Raw genomic sequence first — 17,287 nt, forward strand, 5'->3', positions numbered from 1 at the left:
TCTGTCTGTTCTTTGTCATATTTTATGGTCCTATAATATTTCCCCTGGACTTTTTGCAGTGACACAGTCACAAGGGGATCTTAATAGTTGTTTATTTATTTATAGCAGCTAAAAAACATTACTTAAATCAATAACATACTTTACCAATGGTAAAAAAGTGAAGCTAAAGAGACCCTGAGTTTACTGCTGCTGCAGCAGATGGCTAAACAGATGATCCATGCTATTGCCTCACCTAACTTTCTTTTTTTACTTGTCCTGTCCAACAGCTGGGCAGGCAGATGAGACCTGAAGGCCTCTTATGTTGGACATATTTTACTTTAACAACAGGGGTTATGAATCTTCTGACAAACCAGAGGTATGTCTGAATAAACCCCTTTTGTAATCAAGGCCAAACTTTATTTATTTTAGTCATATTTGAAAATATTTTGTGTTGGACCGGACGGAGAAGTAAAGGAGGGAAGAAGATAGAGGGATATTAGAGAGGGGGGGATAGAAGGGTGATTATAAAAAAAGGGGGGGGGGGGGGATAAAACCATGAAGCAGCATAAGTCAACAAGTTTCTGGATGGTTATACTTATTATGGAGAGGTTCAGATGTAATACAGGTCTATAAGGGTGGGGCCTGTCCACACACACACTCAAATTCTAAATTCGGTAGCCAAAAAAATTTACCTTTGTGTTATGCCCCCTAGGTACCCCTAGACTCAGGAGTAGGCATAACACCCAAATGCCACAAACATACCTGTTGGCTCCAAAAATATTCCCATGTCAACATGTACACAATACAAATAATGTTCCCACACGCATACTTATGCATTCAAACCAACTAGTGTGAAATATTTCATTCAATCACTCAAACTATTAGTGCAAAAGTGAGCTAACACCTGTGCTCAAGTGAGTGTTAATGTTCTTCTAAAATGGATGATGGAATGTAAAAAGGAGGGAGAGTGCCCAGTCATCCCCACACCAAGACCCCCGCCGCAGCTGCAGCAGCAGCTAGAACCCCCCAACGCCCGCGCAGCAGCAGATGGAGAACAACCGATCACATCCACCACCCAGGCCAGGGCCAGAAGGACCGCCACGGGGGCCCCCAGAGCCAGAGACCAGGGAGGCATGTGGAGGCAGAGAGGGCAGCTCCGGCCCAACCAGGAGAGCAGCCCCCCTGCTGCGCAGAAAGGGCCCAACTCAGGGCCCCGCCCCAGAAGAGCGCCCACAGCCCCAGACAAGCACCCCACCACCACCCAGGAGTTCTGGGCATCCCCCCGCCCCAACCACAGGTACGAGTCAGGACCCGCCCTGCGCTCCAGGCAGCCACCCACCCGCCCATGGTTGGTCCAGGAAGGAGTAAGGCAGGGGCAGGGGGGTCCACAAGAAGTGTTGTAAACATGACCCGACCAGACTTGCACACAGTTGGAATTTTGGCGAGGCCCAGCGCTCAGGAAAAAGGACCAGAACCCCCACCACAGGGACTCGGACACCCCCAGGCTCAGATGTGATGTGATCCCCGGCTCTTGGTCTTGCCAGAGAACTCAGGGATCCCTCTCCCTGCGTGGGGGAGAACATCAGGGTTCAGCTGCAAGTGAAGCAGGTTCCTGTTCTCAAGTGGAGCAGAGAGTTTGGTTCACACCAGAGTTCCTGTATACTTTCAGACCTACCAAGAGAAAAACCCAGCATGAAATAACTCTTGCAGTGAAGAACACACTAGCAGCATTTCAATTGACTATGAAATTGCACAAACTGGATCCGTCATAGTAAATTTGCAAAATTGTAACACAACAATTAAAAAAAAAAACTCGCAGATATTACAAAAATGTTTTTGTGTTTGAAAGTGAAAGATATATTTTGCAAAACTGCCCTAGAAACACTTTTTCCCAATTAAATGAGTCACATGACCAACAACCAGATGGCAATGCGCTCCTTGGGAAGAACAGGCTGCCCTGGACACAGCGGGCGCCACAAGAGGTCCCACAGCATCACACAGCTCATTAAAAGTTGAGCGTGTCATGTGGAATTGTTGAATCCACAGCTCCTCTGTAAAACTACCATTACCCAAAACGCTTTCTCCCTAGCCCCTCCCATGTGTAAAAAGCTTGCAGCTCCATGGCCACGTACATGCTCCATAAAACACAGACGTCTTATTTGATGGATAATGAGTGCCGTGGCACAAATTTGTACGTATTTACTGTAAAACAAAGTATTGTTTCATCTGCTGCCATGTTTTAGAATGACTTACGTCAGTTGGCTTGTGTTTATTCACATAATTATGATTTAATGGAAACTGTGTAATTGCGACATTTCTAGAATTTCAATAAAGTTTTGCATATATGTGTAAAGGAAACACAGCTACTGAGGCATTTTAGTGTTCTTGGGTTGGAAATGCAACTTAAGTCTGTATTTTTGTCTTCCTAAGACTTAAAAAAGAAGCAGCTTTGTGTCATTTGACAGCTCACAATCATTGATGAAATAAGAAATCCATACCATCTTTTAAATAAGTAAAATACACCATTTGACTTTAATAATGTTTTTAACATATATAATAGGCTTTTAATGTATAGTTAATACAGTATGTACAATAAAATACAGCATAATATATAATATTACATAAAAAATAAAATATACATTTTTATGCATTTTAATATATCAAAACATTAAATATCACACACTGTTTTGAACATACATTGTTTAATTAAGTTATTTTGTTTCTGAAGAATAATAAAAGTCTATTAAATTGATTAGAAGCTTCTGAAAACTTTTGAGTTAAACCAGCTGTCGTTGAAGTTGCAGCAAAACTACAGCTTAAAACAACAAAAACCACTTTTTTCGGAATCAAATTTTCCTCCTTAGTTTGTCTATAAACACAACATTACACTGAGGTAGTTCCTAAAAACATCCAGCTGTTCCAGAGCTGTGATCACACCCAGCCTGCGGGCTAATGATAGTGCCAACCAAAAATTCCTCTTTCCATTCCACTGCCAGCTGGTTCCAGCAGATGCTGCTCATTCAGATTGTTCAATCTCTCATAAGAAAGGCTCAAGAACAAAGTAATGAGGACTGCTCTGTTTGCTCGGTTGTCTGTGAACATGCCTGCATAAAACTGCAAACAAAGAAACGCATTTATGTGAAAGTGTTGTGAATCTGCGTCATTCCTCCATGCAGCATTATCAAACTAAACATAGAAATGTTATTTATGAAATATTTCTGATTATATCTGATATGTTCTGACATGTTAACCCTGTAAAGCCCACTACATTAAGACATTTCTTGATGTAGATTTCTTTTCAAGTACATTTTTTTTACATGCTTTAAAAAAATCAACAAAAAAATTGCATAATTTTTTCTATGAGATATAGAAAGTATTAATTATAGTCTGTTGGGTGATTTATAAGTTTTTGCTTTCAACAATGTTAGTATAAGAAACTGCATGGTAGTTACTTCTACATGAGATAACCCCCCTGTTGGCCTGTTCTTATTGGTTAAGTGAAGTAACGCGATACTTTGAGTTGAGACTAAGTTTGTGTGAAGTGAAAAGATTTAGAAGGTGCTCACACTCATCGCATGAACAGGTCTCGCTGCTGTTCTGTGCCCAAGCTAGAGCCCGAGCAAATATTGTAAACCAGTTGCTGTTGAAAGCATAGACTGTAAAACAATGAACGAATCAAGGTGTGATGTCACCCATAGAAAATGCCTTACCTCCGTGCCTTACCTCCGGCTCTGACAAAATGAGGAAAATCCCTCACCATTGCCTCTTGATACGGGCGCCGCCATGTTGAAATCAGTTGAGAATAATTGGTCCAAGTTGCTCTGAGTCATTTTAACTATGTCAACAACCGTTGCCATTGCCATAGATACGATGACTCACAACGACTCGGACCAATCACTGTCGACTGATTTCAACATGGCGGCATCCGTATCACAAAGCTATTGTACTTTTAATTCGAGAAGACAAGAAAGGAGGGGTTGAGCTGTCCATTGTTTTTACAATCAGTGGTTGAAAGCCATTGCTCATTTGCTCAAGACGAGTAAAAGTTTCAGAGGAAGAGCGCTTGTCGTGTGAAGGGATTTCCTATGGAAGCGATTCTGTAGCATAATTAAAAATAAAAGTCCAAACCAGAAATTCTTTTTCATTTTCAAAATGTAACTGCATCAAATGACTCAAAATTAAAATGAAAAAGCAATATTTCAAAATTCTTTTTGCTTTTCTACTTTAACATCGCTCATTCTGTGACATAATTAAAGCAAAAATGCAAAGAGGGGATTGCATTTGCGTTTTCACATTCACCTCGCAAAAACTAGCAAAAGTCAATACCAGTGAGCATTTCCAGGGGGGAGGCGGGACGATGGCGCCACGACACAAAGCCACGCCAAGTCTCCGCACCACGCAACTCCTCTCAGCCGCTCCACAAGAGTTGCTACGTCGTTGGATAGACAACTAACCTGCTGATCTTCATCCGAACACCATCTACAGACTGGGACAATAAATCATTAAATCCAGTTCGATCTCCTGTTGTCCTTCCGAGTTCCAGCAACTGGGTCTCTTTTAGCCTTGCTGATCATGACACGCATATCTGAACTGGTTTCTCAAAGGTAACAGCAGAAGTCACACTGATATGCAGGTATGTAATTTGTTGTTAGTTCATGCACTATGTCGGTTTTGTTCTGCTCGGTTCAATTTGTGCACCAGTAGAAACACTATATGTCTGTTCTAATGGTTATATAGTATTAAGGTTCGTGGGATCTCAATATGCTGTGAAAATCAACAAAGGAACAATAAGGGTTTTTTTTGGGTTTGTTCTAGTATGTTGCAGTCTTGTTTTTATACTTTTGTGTGCAAATGAAACATCTCATAAATACACCATGTGTTTTAATCTAGGTCAAAGTCTTTATTTACAACACAGCAGACCTCAATGTGTTTTTCTCTTTATGTTAGTCGAGTAAAAAGTGAGTTTGAAGACCAAATGGTCTAGTTTGTATTAATATGATGGCTAAATCCAGTTTCTTAGTCTGATTAAACTACCAAGCTATGTTATGACTTGAACTCAAAGGTACAAGACTTTCTGCACGTGTTTATCTGAGCTTCAACAGGGTAAAAGCATAAGAAGACACCATTTTTTTTCCAAGTCTGTTTTATAATTAAAATACCCCAAAAAATGCTTAAATAGTCTAATTTCAGTTATTACAAAACTGTGAAGAGCAGGCAAACATGCATTTATTGGACTTACGTACTATTTTATTACTTGATTAATTTTCATTTAGTAGTTTCAGCTTCTAGTTCCTTTTCTTTAATTAGTTATTATTTAATCAAGTTTGCATATCTTTTGCATGAGCACAACACAAACAGGCCAAACTTTTTGAAACACACAACTAAGTTCAGTGTCAAAGTTAACCTCATTTATCTGGTACGTTTACAGCCAAAGCAGGACAAAGTGTGTCCAGTCTAAAGGTACGACTGCTATTTTTGTGCTCCTAAAGGCTGCCAGAGAAGTGAATTTTGAAATATGAGCATTTGCAAACAGACCCAGGCTAGTAACCTGTGAGCATGTCATCTCAGCTGTGGAAAGGTTCAGCCATCTCCTATCCCGCTTCACCAAACACTCCTGCCGCTGTCACCTGATCTCTCACCTCATTCACTGCTTGCACTCCTGCAGCACAGGGCTCCTGAACTGCACATTATATGATGCCATGTTTGACAGGAAAAGTCCAAATTACTTATTTATGAGTTTCAGTTCAAAAACATTACAAACAAATGAACCACAAAAGACAGAAAAAAGCTTAAACGACAGAAACAGTCTGCTTTCAGCTTTATCCAAGTTTTGGAAAAAAAATCAAAAAATCGACATACACAAAATAAACAACAATAAATTCTAATCTGCGGATGAAGTGCAATCCTTTGAACTGGTATACATATAATCAATGCAGAGTAAACACGTTATTCTAGAATGATGCGTCTTTCTAGCAAAAACACCGGAGTTAATTTTATTACAAAAATGTATAACGTTTTTTGCCTCACAATTCCAAAACAAAAAATAACATGTTCCTCCTTGTTTCAGATCGCTGAAACACAACTTTCTATTTTCTCTGTTGAGCTAAAGTCACCCACACGTGCATATGGCAGTATGTGCACGTATTGTATTGTATCAATTGTATCTAATTACTGGGATTTGATGTGTACTACTAATGAGAAGCTGGGGGTGTAGGTGTGGTTGGAATTAACAGATAAAGTTAGTATAACTAACACTACGTTTGGCTAAGATAGGAGTCTGACATAAACAAAACAGTCAATAGAAATAAATATGCATAACATTTTGACATGAACCATAAAGAACCAAATGTTGCAAGGTCAACTAGAGGCTGGTGTAAGAAGAAGGATATATATATAGAAAGCACAGCATCAAAAACTATTTTGAGGTTTATTGTTTTGTTTTGCTGTTAACCATGGAGAACCCAACAACAGTTTTCTTCAGGACTTTTAAAATGAATTAAACAAATTTTGATTTTGTTTGTTCGGCCGTGGAGTAGTGGTTTGGCGGTCGACCTCTGATCAGAAGATTGTAGGTTCAATTCTCTTCATGCGTCAAAGTGTCCTTGGGCAAGACACTGAACCTCACATTGATCCTGGTTGTTATAAGTTGGCCAGTGTGTCAGTGTGTGAATGGTTGAATGGGACTGTGACTGTAAAATGCTTTGGTTCTTTAAGGAAGGTAGAAAAGTGCTTTACAAGTATACGCTTTTTACCACTTTGGGAAGCAGCAATTAACAGCAGCCAAAATAGAAAAAATATCTGGGCCATATTTGACCCTGTGGTCTTAAATAACTATAATAAGGTAGCATTAGAGTTAGAAAAAAATCAATAATGTTCTATTTTGACTTAAAAGAATATATTTCATAAAGGTATGTTATTGGACATGTAGGTAAACTAACTTATTTTCAGTTCCATAGACTTTTGTTGGGCAGATGTGATGGTTGGAGTCTTTCATATATGAAGGTTTTAGGTCAGACTGAGAACCAAAATTAATTTTTTTCTTTGTTTAGGTCTTAAGGGGTCACCTAAAGTATGATAATAATACTGGATAAATGTCCTCATTTACTCTCATTATGAGGCCTACTCAATTAAGGTACTTTGTGAACTTTAATAAGGAGGCTGTATGAAAAGCTATTGCTGGTCAAAGTGGACTTACCAGACTTGTTCATTGTAGTTAACAGGTATGAGAAATGCTCTATACTTACGTAACCTTATCTGAGCTCAACAATCACAATGAGTGGTGGAATTTATTCCACCATTCCTCTTTCTGAAAGACAAAACTTTCTAGGAAAACCAGTTAGTGTATTTTGCAACACTGATATTTGACAAGGTTTTAAAATTTGAACTCAGAAACTCAGACTGAAGTTCATTGATCTCAAAGAAAGTTGCAGCACCTGTACGGATCAATACATGTGCATGTGACTATGGCTTAAGCTGGTTCAACCTGAAGACCCTCAAAATAACACAAAACTCACTGTAGATTTACCATAAATCACCTAAGATACATAACATACATTACTTTGAGTGACTTTGCCAGGGTGCTGGATTTGTGATGGACCATCCATGCATGGTCAGGAGCTTTCGTGTCTTAACATCCGTGGACTGTATCTCTTCCTTTGGCCATTTCCTTTCCTGCAGGGTATCTGATTACTGGAGGTGCATAGCTGTTTATTGCCCGGGTTTTCTAGTTCTTGTATAAACACACATGCACACACACACATGTGTGTATATATATATATATAAATATATATATATATATATATATATATATATATATATATATATATATATATATATATATATATATATATAAACGCCCCTCTCACCCTCCGCGGGTGGTTTCTCCTCCAAGCTTGGGTCCTCTACCAGAGGCCTGGGAGCTTGAGGGTCCTGCGCAGTGTCTTAGCTGTTCCTAGCACTGCGCTTTTCTGGACTGAGAGGTCTGAGGTCTTTCCAGGTATCTGTTGTAGCCACTCCTCCAGCTTGGGGGTTACTGCCCCGAGTGCTCCAATTACCACTGGCACCACTGTCACCTTCTCATATGATATATATATATATATATATATATATATATATATATGTGTATATATATATATATATATATATATATATATATATATATATATATATATATATATATATATATATATATATATATATATATTTGTTTTGTTTTGTTTTTCTTTTGCACACATGCACGTACATGCAACTTCATGTTTAATTTTCTTTATGAATGTCCCCTATCATAAGTAAAATGCCATGAGAACTTGTTAAAAGGTACAAAAACACAATATGGCAGTAACAAAAACGTATAAGAACGCCAAATACTAACAGCCACTCAAAATTTTTAGTGCATAAAGCTGTCCTGGACAGAAATAATTTATGTTATTTTATGCTGATAATGAGCAAAAGATTTCCAACATGTGTGACATTTTTTTAATTTATTTGTTTATTTTTTGTTAAGATATATTCTTTAAAAATGAGTGGAAATTCCTCAAGAGTTAAATTTCCCAACTGAAGTTTTTGTTTGGTAGCAAAGCTTTGTATCTTTTGATTGATTCGATTTTTAATGAAATGAAAGCTTTTCAGTCTTCAGTAGCTGAGTCATGTTCTGCTTTGTGTCAGTCACATGCTGATAAGGAGACTCCTGCTCCTGATATAAACGTCAGAGCGGGGACCCGCGCGCGGCTGGATCCACTTGTTGCGTTCACAACGCCTCAGCAGAGTCGCTCTATTTAGGAAACGACATGGCTCACGGCTTCGTTAGACGAGAGTCGGTGGAAACGGAGATGCACAAGTCGGAGGACAAAGGGAAGACGTTCGTTTACACAAAAAAGAGGGGCTACGATGTGACCCGGAACCCCAACCTGAACAAGGTGAGCGGACCTGGTGGTTTGGGAGAGTTTCAAGTAGCGTTTGACAAGTCAGTTGATGCTTTCAGGGGCCGTAGGAAATTGTGACATCACGGAACGGTCTACTGCCTACAGAGACATTGCCCCGCCAATACTGTTTAAATCTGCAATATAATTTTTCACGTCGTGTAGCGGGAGAGAGTGTAAACTTTCAGACATTCAGGGTTATTAGCAGGAACGAATTATGTCGTCAGTTTTTGTCGTTAGATTGATAACAGCCCGAACATTCGAATGAAAATGTTCCACCTAGACATGTTAGCATGCTATAAAATATAACGTCTGTTTTCTGTCCATTGAAGAAGCAGCAACGCCCAGACCGAGAGTTTTTACTATAACGATATGTTTAACTCATTGACTTGTCTTGTTTTTTTCATCCTGAAGCACTTTTGTCGGAGCCGCTCACAGGCACGTGAATGTGACATGAGTCAGGATGTGCAGGTATCGGCTTCAGACGCAGTTATATTTAGAATTGAAGAAAGCAAACGATGCTGCCGTCACACAGAGGGGGGGGGGGCTTCTGTTTACACTTCAGTGTCACTATTTTTAGGGGGCTGTAGGGGTGTGGTGTTACTGCAATGCCACAGCTGAAGTGGCACAGACTGTAAAAGAGGCTGCTGTCATGAAGAAAACAACTCTCTACAAAGAGTTATGACCATTCACTTCGTACTTCGTTTTCTAAAGAATAAAGAGGAACAATGCTTTCAGAAAGTTGCTTAATCATGCCATGAATAATGCTTAATAACTTCCTAAAAAAATCACAAGACCAAAGATGACTTTGCATGTTTTAACTTCTGGAAAAATGGTCTTTGTTAAGCTTGACCATTGTGGTCAAGTCATTCCAGTGTGTTTTCTAGTTGGAAAAAAAAAAAGCATGACTCACAATAAGAACGTCACTGTACCAGAGCCTTTCTGACACTCTCTCCACGATGGAGAAAGAGGACCTCAAAGTTCAGACTGGACAGAAGGGCTCTGTCCGTGGTGCTGACTGACCTTTAAAACACCCAGGTTCAATCTAATCTAGTACACATTTAAAGTCCCACTCAGATCTTTTGATTTATTGTAAAAGCGTTCCCAGCAGTAGAAATTTTCCCTCTGAGTTGGATGGTGGGAGTGGGTCTGCTCTGGCTTCCCATCATCCCTTTTGTTCATACAATTTCCCACTAGCTTACAGCCCCTCCTACCCCCAATCTTACATTAGCGGTGCAACAAAAATGGTGAGCAATATCGGAGCTACCCAGCCTTACAGTTTTGACCTAAATACCAGCTCAGACGAGGAAAACAAAGACGTACATGAATCTGATCTTCAAGCGGATACATCAAAATGGAGCAGAGCAGGGAGCTTGTGGTTGTAGGTTGTATGTCACAAGCTTTTTCCAACAGAATTTTTTCATCTGCTCCTGATTTACAATTTGAATAAATAAATACTCAGAAATTAAATTTCTTTATATCTGGCCTCCATCATTAGAAAAAGGTCACAAGAAAACGTTAAAAAAACTTACAAAGTAATATTCATCTGAGTGGGTCTTTAATCTTTTAATCAACAAACCCATGAAAAGTCCAAGATGTTTACCAGTCCTTTCAACAGCAGGTTTATTTCTCTACTGAACCAGCTATCCTATTATTTTACCTTTATGATAGTCACCCAGGGTTTATTTAGTTTTTTGTTTTTTTTTTTGCTGTGACAGCTTTTCCACACTGATAAAAGTTGCAATCAGTTAACCACAGTAGGAGAAACCATGATTCTCAGAGCAGATAAGTCAGATAGTTTAGACGGGTCATTTGGTTTGTGGCGCGATGAGAAGTTGTACACAGGTTAATGGCACCCTTTCAAGGATTAGCAAACGCTGTTCATCAGCCTGCGGTGTTTGTTATTTTTGGTGAAAGCTTGTGTAAAAAGGCTGGCTGAGGTCAATCATACATACCTATACAAAGAGGTACCAAATAAATTAAAACATATACACATTTACAAACATTTTAAATCTATTATTGTATATCTGTTTGTTTGCTGAGAGGAAGGCAATTCCCTATGTTTTTTTAGGCCGGTACCTGTTAAACCACTTTTGTGGTATCTTTAATTCTCAGGAAAGGGCTTTGTTCATTTCTACTCTGTGTTCATTATATAACAGATATGTCATAATGGCAGGACAGGGCTGTGCGTGTGAGTTATGTTTTTTGCTGTGTCATGCTTAGTCAGACATACAGTATCCTGCTCTGAAAGAGTTGCTGTTCTTGCTGCAGCAGGAATGTAGAGATCTCCTCTCTCTGTGATTCTTTTAACAGTGTTTTAACTTAAATGCCAAGATTTTATTCTTTACTAATTCATGACATCCCGAAGAAACTACAGGAACTAAAAAACCTTTTTATCTGCTGCAGCATTAATAGAGAACACAGTATGTTCTTCACTTTAGTTGTCGATGATAGCTTTATCTTTTAGATTGTCCGCGTCTCCATGTTCTTCATGGCATTGCCGTCCCTCTTTGCACTTTAAAGTACTGGAATTGCTTTCTGACTATCGGTTTTTCAGATTGTAATCACAGGTTGTATCTGCTTCCTATAAGCAAAAGTCCACTGGAGAACTTGTTATATGAATATCATAAATGTTTAAAAAGGTGTCAAGGTTCATCACAGTGGCCCAATGTTGATTTCCAATAATTCCCAAACCAAAGAATGAAATTCTTCTGTCTTTTCAGCTGTTTCTGTTTCTAACAGAGTATCTTCAGTAAGCAGAAAACAATTCGTGGTTAAAATGGAAGAAATAAATATTAGTTTTAAAAAAACATATTGCTGTTAAGAGTGGATGTGTCTCAGACTCAAATACACAGTGGGCCTTAAAAACACAACCGTACCGGTCGAGGGCCAGACTGGTTCAGTTTTTAACTTGAAAATGACCAATCAATTGAACCTGAATTCAACCTTGTGGCATTCTTATTAAAATGGTGGACATATGTTAAGAAAATTAAGATTTAAGCTGCTTTTCTGAGTATTTGTATTTACAAGTTTTTGTGAAACCGGAGCAGATGAAACATTTTTGATGTAAAAAGCTTGTAGTCATTGCGTAAAATATACAATGGGCAGACTGTGTGGTGTCTGCTCTGCTCTTTTCTGATACATCCGCTTGTAGACAAATAGATTCATGTATGTCTTCGTTTTCCTCATCTTAACTGGTATTTGGCTCAGAACTGTGTGGCTGAATAGCTCCGATATTACAGTACCTGCCATTTTTGTTGCACCAATAATGTTAGTTTGGGGTTGAGAGGGGCTGTAAGCTATCGGAAGAGAATGTAAACAAAGGGATAATGGGAAGTCAAGGGAGTCTAACTTCCCCCCAATAGTTACGCCCACAACTCAGAGGTACCGGTAAATTTATAATAAACTGCTGCCGCTCTGAAGAAAGTATGTCTTAGAAAACTACACTATTTTTTATTTTATTTTGCCTAAAAATGTCATAATCATAATTAAAAAACCACTGGGATCGATTTTACAACAGATCTAAAGAAGATGATAAAAGGGTCTGTAAAGCTTAGTTTGTGCTTTTTATGAAGAATTTTATACTTGAAACTGGAACTGACCAAACCTTGAAGACAGTTTGTACATAAAAACAACAACATTAAGCATCCAATATTAGGAGAATCAGTTGTGTTTACTTTCTAAAGCTCTTTCCATAACTTTTCAGTATTTGTTTTTAACTGATAACAGACCAAGAACATCCAAAGTCTAATGTCTTGTAGGAAAACTCAAAATGTCCTGTTGCAAGAATAAAAAAGAAACATAGATTGAAGCCAGTTTACTGATCTGCTGCATGCTCACCTCTCTAAGACACCTACTGTCAACTTGGAAACAAGTTCATCAATGAGAGGCGTCAAGCTTTAAGACTTCATGAGTTCATCAGTCACCATTTGTTCATCTTCATCAAAAAGAAAAAGACTTTCAACGAACTTTTGAGAGCACATTTGCAGAGCATTGTGGGGTTTGTATTGTAGTGGCGGCACACTTTGGCCAGCTTTAGGGAACAGATATAATCAACATTGGTCAAAGATGAGTTTTACACATGCAGTCTGAAAACTGCTGCAACACTAAATTAAGAAGTGACCTAATGTAACAATAAAGGAAAAAACTACAAAAAGGAAGTTAGACCCCTAAAGGGATAAGGTCAAAAATACAATGTTGGGAATTTGTAAATTCTCATTTAAATTCATTTTATGCCACATACAAAATGTTAAGTGTTATGCTGCTGCAGTTCTTTCTGCAAGATGCTGACGTTTTCACTAGTAATGTTTAAATTCAAAACAGAGTAAATTAGTCTAACAGTTCAAATTGATTTTATTTGTCTAGAATGTAATCAGCCTGCTGTGTTTGCTGCGAAAACTTGGCATAATGAACGGTTTGTTTACCTGTCAGTTTGCACGTTTGGGCTTTAAAAGGATTCAGTGTACAGCAGAGAAAGTGGGACCTAAATGAATGCAAAGTCATGATCAACCAGGCCCTGAGGGTGCTAAAACGCATTTTGCATGTTTTAATGAAATGTGCATATAGAAAGACCTCAATTAGCAATTTCTGTTGCCTCTAAATGGCTTACAAAGAGACTAAAATGCAGTCTTCTGCCTCTGTTCTCTCTTTTGTTTAGTAGGACTTTAACAAAGCCACAGCTCTTTGTTCCTCCTTTTACAAGGTGGTTTTTCCTCTTGTTTTATAGCTGCTTGTCGTGAATGAGCTCACAGTTTTTGGTCTTTGGTTCTTTTGAAAGAAAGCATGCTTTAACAGGACTGATTATAAGTGTGTAAAAACTTTCATTAGAAGACAACAGAGAAGCCTGCTGTCCCCGTTTGTCCTTAATGAGATGAGAAGAAGTTAAAAGGCCACATTCTGCTTAGATGTGTGGGTGGATTGACGATGTTGGTTGCACCTGATGAACCTAATGTTTTCATCAGCAGGCTTGCCATGTTTTTCTAAGCACACACAGGTGACAGTGAAAAGGGGCTTATTTTGCAGCCAGGTGAACCCTCCACTGTGGGTCCTGTGCTTTAACTGGAGGTCAGGAAATTGGATGAGAAGGAAGGAAATGACTGCTAAAGCATGTTCGCTGCCCAGCACAGGCGGGCTTCTGTGGCCCAGCCAGTGGTGCTTTGGTAGCCTCCTCCTGATCTCAGCTAGCCCAGGAGACGAGGTGTGTTTACCTCTCTCAGCTGCTCCACATTACCTCCAACCATTCACAACATACCCTGCTAATTGAAGCTGAGGGACGCTGCGCTGAAAGCAGTCTGTCCTCACATCGACAGGCCTCAATTTCCCTCAAATCTCTTCACAAGACCCTGAGCTGCAGATGTGTGGGTGCATACACCGCCTCACCTTCCTCCCTCATCCCTCATTAATGGGGGAGCCGAGCATTATAGGTGCACTTTGTGCATGCTTGCAATGCAATAAAGAGAAGAAGTGGGGTACGAGGTGCAGAAAGGGCTCTCTGTGGCTCTGAGTTGAGCCCTAACCTGGCTCCACAGACGACCTCTGTCCTTGTGCTTGATCACAGCTTAATGAGGAGTTTGTGTCTCAGCCCTCTATACGTCTCTCTGATGCTGAGTCCATCTACCTTTAATAACAAAACAACACCTGCTTTTAAAAGAAACTGTACTCCTACAGATGCACATTTAGGATCTGAACTGCAGGTGAATATGACCGTAACCAGTGCAGACAGTCAGAAAAGATGTGGCACTAATCTGTTTATCAGCAGACAAAATACTTACCAAAACTCAGATTCAGATTAGGAATTTAGCTGATTAAAGCTCACAGGAACCATTTATACATATTTTATTTAGTATTTGATTTAATTAACATAACAGTTTGGTGTGTTGAAGTCAAATTCACAGACTGTGTACATCAATTAAATCAGAAAAAGAAAAATCCTTCAGATACGACAAAAGAGAACCCTCTGCAAGAGGCCTCTGCAAGACAGCAGGATTGATTCTGTGCTGAGGATGTGCTGCTATGCCTAACATCCTGATAGTCATCTAACGCAACTGGAAGACATTATACTGCCATATTAGTTTGCTGTGGCTTGGTTGCCACAAAAGAAGAAGAAATATTTGTCTCTAAGTTGAAATGTAGTTTTGGCAAACAGAAACTTTGTTTTTATATCCTTTTATTTTAGGAAATATTGGCTCTAAATCAGTGTTTTTCAACCAGTGTGCTGCGGCACACTAGTGTGCCGTGAGAGATGGTCAAGTGTGCCGTTGGAAATTGCCCTCATTAACTGATCTAAAAGCATTTCCCATCTCCAGGATTTCAGCTCTCTGTTCATCCAAACAGGCCCTGATAAAACACTGAGGAGTTAGGAATATAAAAGATCATAAAATACTTTTTCTTTGTGTTTATTTTATTTTATTAAAGACATTTTGATAAGGTACCGCGATTCAGCTGCACCTTCGGCTGTATTTTGGAAACGTCCCGTCCCTTTAACTGTCTCCACCAATCATTCTTGAAGGCTTAATCACGTCATCAGTCTGACCAATCAGAAGTGGTTAAAGTCTTCACTTCCTTGTCCCGATTTAGTTCGTAAAGTCGCTCAGTTCTAAAAAAAATAGCAGCTAAAGCTCGTCTTTAGCGGCGTAGCTTTCCACAGAATCCGGTATCAGACCGTGGAACAAGTGAACAAAACAATGAAGCTCCGAAAACCGATCTCCGGCCGTTTTATGCACTACATCTCCCATGATGCATTGGGTTGTGAGAGTGACAGCGCATACGGAGATCTGTTGTTAAACGTCTTGAAACCAACGAACACACATCAAACTGTTTTTAAATCTTCTAACTTATCTTTTATTGCATCTTTTAGAAAAAAAACAGCTGCAGCTTCCTGCTTTTTCTGCAACAATTATCTCAAAAATGCACGTGAGTTTGTGGAGGGGTTGTAGATCAATACAGAGTATGAGTTTCTCCTCTTTTTTTTTAATTTTTGGATGCTGGTGTGCCGCGGGATTTTTTTTAAGGTTAAAGTGTGCCGTGGCTCAGAAAAGGTTGAAAAACACTGCTCTAAATGGTCTCTTTTGGTCAAAAGTCTTATTTTGTTAATTTTTCTGCATTTAGTGATTTATGTTTCACTCAAAGCCAGTGGTTCTTAAACTTCTCCTCTTGTTCCCTCCTTTGGAGGAGGAAGAATGTTCATCCTCCCCCTCCGCAAAAAAAACAACTGACAAAATAAGCCAAATATGTTCAACTTAATACCATCTGAAAATCTTAAACATTCTTGCTGCTAGAGACTAGAAAAAAATCAAAGTAAAGGATCGTTCACTTTGGAAGAACAACAACATTAATCCTATGTACAAAAATAAACAAAAAAGTTGTGTCAATGGCTGCAATGTGTCTGCTTTATGCTACAAATTTTTCAAAACGAGGTTGTAGGTTTTTTACTGCAACTGTCAAGTCATGCTCAATATTAAGCCTAGCTCTGTTCTTTGTTTTCAAAGTGGCAACAGCAGAAAAGTCCATCTCACAAAGAGACCACATAGAATGGAAGCAGAATGCCCACAGCCTTCTGCCCTATGAGTGGATGCTCCCTCTCCACACTCAGCCAGTATTCAGTGAGTGTCTGTGGTGTGAACCTCATCCTCAGGGTGGAGTCTGACGTGATTTCAATGAACTGATCCTCCTCAGCAGAGCTCGAATCAGCAGGTTGAGCACTGTTGTCTGGGGAATATTTGAGAAAGAATCTGAAAAACATGTGCAAAGTGAATGATCCTTTTTACTAAGTATAAATAAATTAAGTAAAGGATCATTCACTTTGTATGTTCTCAAACTGTGAGGTATTACATCCATTATATCTACTATACATGCATTTTTCCATTCTCAGATCAGAGTTTCAGAGAAAAGTAGGTTTCCAATTCGTACCGGTCGCATGTGCAAAATGTGTAATCGTTTGGGTGGCATTACCAGACTTTAAAACCGCCGTTAACAACAATAATTACTTGGGGTGTGACAATACACGTAGTTGAACCGAACCGTTTCGGTTCGGCAGTTTCGGTCTGTTCACTGCTGTACCTTTTTGCTAAGTTTTTTCTTTTTTTTCCTGCATATGCATTGTAACGACCCAGCTGCTTTATTACCCGTAGCAGGGAATCGAGAGCCGAGTAGCAAATTAACTAGCCACGTTGGCTGTCCTTGCCCCATACTCCAAACGCCCTCAAACAGTCTCTGAGAGGCAACTAATCTGTTAACGAACTTAAAACGGCATCACCCGACTGTAACGATTGATCTACAAGAAAAAAAAATGCGCAAGTTCAAATGTTTTTTTTTCAGGCCAGTGTTACGTATCCAAAGTTTTTGGTTCCTGGCAGCTAATAGCTTTTCTTGTTTTACTAAGCATATCCCCT

The 17,287-nt window shown here is 39.2% G+C and overlaps 1 protein-coding gene across 1 annotated transcript in view; it reads left to right on the forward strand.

Moving 5' to 3' along the window:
- The first annotated feature begins 8,680 nt into the window (after positions 1 to 8,680).
- me1 (malic enzyme 1) overlaps positions 8,681 to 17,287 on the forward strand; it is an 81,489-nt gene continuing 72,882 nt past the window's right edge. The window contains exon 1 of the mRNA XM_023964043.1: positions 8,681 to 8,894. Coding sequence (XP_023819811.1) covers positions 8,766 to 8,894 — 129 coding nt within the window. The 5' untranslated portion in view covers positions 8,681 to 8,765. The remainder of the gene's footprint in view (positions 8,895 to 17,287) is intronic.

The sequence above is a fragment of the Oryzias latipes genome, chromosome 16 (assembly GCF_002234675.1).
Source record: "Oryzias latipes chromosome 16, ASM223467v1".
Classification (NCBI taxonomy): domain Eukaryota; kingdom Metazoa; phylum Chordata; class Actinopteri; order Beloniformes; family Adrianichthyidae; genus Oryzias; species Oryzias latipes.